This window comes from Chaetura pelagica, unplaced genomic scaffold (assembly GCF_000747805.2).
Source record: "Chaetura pelagica isolate M959 unplaced genomic scaffold, ChaPel_1.0 scaffold36, whole genome shotgun sequence".
Lineage (NCBI taxonomy): Eukaryota > Metazoa > Chordata > Aves > Apodiformes > Apodidae > Chaetura > Chaetura pelagica.
The window spans coordinates 2309088-2313749 of record NW_009953726.1 but is presented as its reverse complement, the minus strand read 5'-3'; the positions used below and the strand labels follow the sequence as shown (position 1 = coordinate 2313749).

The following is a 4662-nucleotide window of genomic DNA, read 5'->3' as shown; positions in this document are numbered from 1 at the left end:
GGAATTAACACTTCCATCACACTCTGAGCAACAAAGCTTTGAGGGAAAGGCTTCTCTCCTCAGAGCTTGCTGCCTGCAGCCAGTTAAAGAGATGGAAAGCAGCTTCTTGTTGTGGGTGCTCCAGCCCTAAGGGATGATTTGAGCAGCATTTTGTTTGCTGCACAAACCAGGCACAAAACGCTACACGACACATGGGAACTCCATGCTGTAGATGCCTTGCTCTCTCTTTGCTCTTTATCTCTGACACAGACTGTTTGTCTGTCCATCTGAGGCTCATTTCTCCTTTTCCACATTTGGAGTGCATTGCCTTGGTTTACATGTGCCACAGTGTCTCCAATGTCCTCTTACATTTCTTTGGAATACGTCTCATTTTCCTCTCGGTATATACATTTTTAAAATGCAAAGAATGGTTATAGCATCAAGGGGCAGATATGCCCAAGTCCCAGTTTATCTACTACAAGCAGCTTCTCATCCAAAGATGTTGTGAGGATTAATGAAAGACTTTTTATTGCAGGAACTAAATGTTCTGACATGCCAGAAATGTCCAAGAGCTATTATGTTCCACTCAAAGGACCTCTCTTTAGAGACAAAAATGGTAATATCATGCCTCTGCAGTGGAACCACAAGTACCATTTCAAGCCTTGTCCATAATTAGCTGCCCTTTCAGGTTCCTCTGGCAGAAATGGACTTATTTTACCTAGTGAAGTGGATATTGGCTGTCCTGAAAGACCAGGTTAGACATAAGGTATCAGCATACTTGGTTTGCCATGTCAACAACTGTACTGGGAGGAGGGAAAGAAAGAAAATCAGATTAAAATCTAAACTCGCCCACTTTCCTTGGATTCTGGTTGAAGTGTCTGTGTAACTAATGCAATCAGAATGGGCTCATAGCCACAGCTGAGCTCCAAAAGCCAAGGGGAATTCTGTCAATGGCTTCCAAAGAGAGAAGATAGAGTGTCCATAATCTTTGTGATCTGGAAAACTGTACAGGGATGAGTTCCAGGTAGCACAGTGATCTCTGAAAGAGCCAGCCCATGAGGTCTCTAAAGCTTGGTTGCCCACAGAAAAGTCACAGCCACAGAGTTTGGCATTTCTCTTTCTCTCTCTGCCTCCAGTTCATGCAGTTTTTCCTGTGGTGGATGTGGCCACAGCTACAGTAGCACAATTCAAAATTTCTGGAAATCCAGATCCTTCTAGATGTTCTCTCAAAAAGCAGATAGCTGACCTTCAGTTTGCCCTACATGCCACCAGAAGATGAGCTACTCAGCCCTGTTGGGGCAGGAAAGTGCCTCTTGGATCTCTGTGTCTGTGGATTTATGATGATGCACAGGAGTTCATGTTCTCCAGCTCAGGCATGTAGATGAAAGCAACATTCTGCACAGTTGTCTCCACACTTTAGCAGCAGTTCTCAAATGTGGCTTTATTCCATCTCCTCAATATGCACAAATGAAAGTGAGGAGGGATGAACATGTGGAAGGAAACATGAATCAAGTGCAATCCCATTACGCTTCCTTCTTAAATATTATTTCATCAATCAGACAGAAATCACTTGACAGCCACACAGCAGCACTTAACATTTGCATAACATCATGTTCTCTTCAGGCAACCTGGCCTACCTTGAGTTTTTGTCTTTGCAGCCTGTTCTTCACACAGAAAGACATTTTTATGGCTAACCAGGTTGTTTCATGTGCTGTCCAGGACGTGATTTTTCTCTCTTTGCCATGACTTCTGCCAGATGTGTGACTGCAGGTCTCCATCACTGATGTGCACACATGGGCTTTTGTGTTCACATATATGAATCCTTTAAACACTTGTAAAAATATTAAAATCTGGGGCTTTGCATGGCATGGCAGATGAATCTGAGCACTTGAAAAGTCTATTGAGAGGAAGCAGATGAAAATTTTGAGGCTTTTCTGGGGTCTTTTTTGAGACATACCACCCTAGACACTCCTGAAGGGAATTACATTGGAAGTCCTATGGCCTGTCTTCTCTACTCTAAAGAATAAAATTCCTGTGTTGGAAATAAGTGTTACTTGAAAGACGAGAGAAGAAAAATGTTTGAGGAGGAGGGTGACTCAGACTGCTAGTGACAGGCCTTAATTCACCTTCTGGCTATTAACTGAAGATCTTTTCCTAGTACAGAGTATACTCATGTTTAAATACAAATCATTGATCACTATAGCAACCCCTTTATCACATGAAGCACATTCTAGCTCTAAGATAAAAAAGCACTTTTAAACAGAAATGCACACACCCACTCATGAAAATGTAAGCACCCATGCTTTTTATCTTGTTTTATCAAGAGGAATTTTGGTTTTAAAGTAGGTAAAAGGTTGTGTGTGAATTGGTCTGCACATATTTTGATTGTTTATTTTGAATTTTTATTCTGAATGCATTAGTATCTAAACTGAACAGAAGGAACAAATGCTTCTCTTGGGAGATTTAGAAAGGGAATAAAGAATCAATATGTATTTAACCAGACTGGTTTTCTCAGTTATCGTGGCTTTAGCTGTAGGAAAAACATAGAATTATAGGGTAGCATCTAGAAATGGAAATTCCATTCTGCAAGAAATTCTGACATACTGATTTCCCCTCCTGTCAAATTGAGGACAGTGCTCAACTTTTTTTAATTTGCAACAGAGCAAAATATCCCAACAGGCAGCAGGTTTATCTGGATTATATGGTTTCCATTATGTAAAAAAATCCATTTGGAAAAAATTCCAGTGTGTGCTGTAAGTAGTAAGGTAAGGTGGTTTTTTTTTTATTATTTTATTCCAATTAAATAATAAAAAATTATTAATGACATTTTTGCTAATGAGAAAAACTGATGTGAATTAAATATAAACCAAACCTTTGTCTAGTTTTTCCCTGTGTAGAATTTTTGCAAATTAACAGTCTCTTGCAAAACACTTAAATATGGATGAAAGTTTTTGTTTGAAATTTCAGCAAGTGCAACTTCTTACTAGCTTGTATGGGGAATGTTACACAAAATCAGGCAATTATCTAGCACTGGCTTTTCAAGAAACAGTGGGAGCCTTATTTTGCAGAGCAACTGCCTACACTTGCAAGCATGAGTGAGGAGAATAAGGGTTTTTTTTTAAATACAGGTGGGATCACAGAGGAGACTGAGCTCCAGTGGAGGTTTTACTTCTTCCTTCTCTTTGCAGGAACATGATGAATTGCACAGTGTACCAGCCCATCATGGTGCTCATGAGCCCATCTGTAAATGTGGTGACCTAGATGTCATCTTCAGCTATACACCCTCAAGTCAAAAGTTAGTAGTTACTATCTTGGAGGCCAGAGATATCCCAGACAAAGACCGCAGTGGTGTGAACACCTGGCAAGTCCACGCAGTCCTGCTGCCTAGCAAGAAACAGAGGGGTAAGACAAGTGTTCAGAGAGGATCCATCCCCATGTTCAATGATAAAATTACCTTCAGTAAGCTGGAGCCAGGGGACTTAAGCAGCCACGCTGTTCGTTTCCGCCTCTATGCGGTGCAGAAGATGATTGGAGAGAAGATGATGGGAGAGCAGTTGTTCTACCTGAGCAACATCAGCCGGGAAGGGGAAGCAAAGGTGACATTGGTCTTGGAGCCAAGGAGTAATTTGAGAGTAAGTTTGATGAAAGAAATACAGTCAGTAAAATCATTCATCTGGTGAATGGGGAAGAGCTGTACTTGGTGTCTTTCATCCAGGGCTGTTAGGATCCATCTGTCCCACTGTCACTTAAAAAGTTGTCAGTAAGGGGAAGCACAGGGTGTGTCTTCCCTTCACAAAGCTGTGCCCTAGTAACAGCAGCTCAGCCAGCAAGCTTGCACAAAATCATGTAGATGTACTACATCTACACAAGTCATCAAATGCTGTGCCTTGCTTAAATAGTAAGTTGGTCCCAGAACCAACAAGGCTAATTATGTAAGGACAGTCAGTAGCTCTTGTGCACTGTCATTATGTTGGTGGACCTGTGCAACTGCCAGTGCAAGAGCTGCCTCATTGGCATTAGCTGCTAGCTTCTGGATCTCTGCATTCTGCAGTTCCCATGTTACCAGAAATGCTCAGTAGTGTTCCTTTTCATGACAGATGGAAGTGAAGAGGTGGGTCATGTGAGGAGGAACTGGCTGTGCTGCTTCATAGTCTTCCATGCACATCGCAGTTTTATCCAGCTCTGGATATGCCAATCAATTTGTGTAGATGAGCTCTGTCATGATTCATTGCCTACAAAAAGCTCAGTCAGAGGTTGTGCACACAAAATGAATAAAACATCATCATCTGGGTGAAGAGGGGGTAGAGAGAGTATCATGGTAGCAAGGAAGGAAAAAAGAAAATACACAGTACATGACCAGAAAAAAAACAATCTGCAAAATGTATTCTATCCAAAAGTCATTGTCAAGGAGATTTACTGTGCATTTGATGTAGCAGGATGTATGCTTATCTCAGAGGCTTTGATTTACATTAGTGATAGCACCTTACACAGAGTTCCTCATCTTTAAAGAGAAAGGTCAGAGCTCTGTTTTTGTAGAAGTGTTGCTCTGATTCTTCTGGTGCCCCATCATAATTCATTCTTAGTCACTGCCATTTCTTAAGAGAGGTCTAACTAAACAAAGCTACAAGATATAAATTAAGGGAGGGTGGTGGTGAATGTCCTGATGAGACTCACGGTGCTCTT

At 41.3% G+C, this 4662-nt stretch overlaps 1 protein-coding gene across 1 annotated transcript in view; it reads left to right on the top strand.

Moving 5' to 3' along the window:
• The window catches only part of SYT16 (synaptotagmin XVI), a 41958-nt gene that overhangs the window by 23579 nt on the left and 13717 nt on the right, over positions 1 to 4662 (top strand). The window contains exon 3 of the mRNA XM_010000680.1: positions 3168 to 3611. Within this exon, the coding sequence (XP_009998982.1) occupies positions 3168 to 3611 (444 nt within the window). The remainder of the gene's footprint in view (positions 1 to 3167; positions 3612 to 4662) is intronic.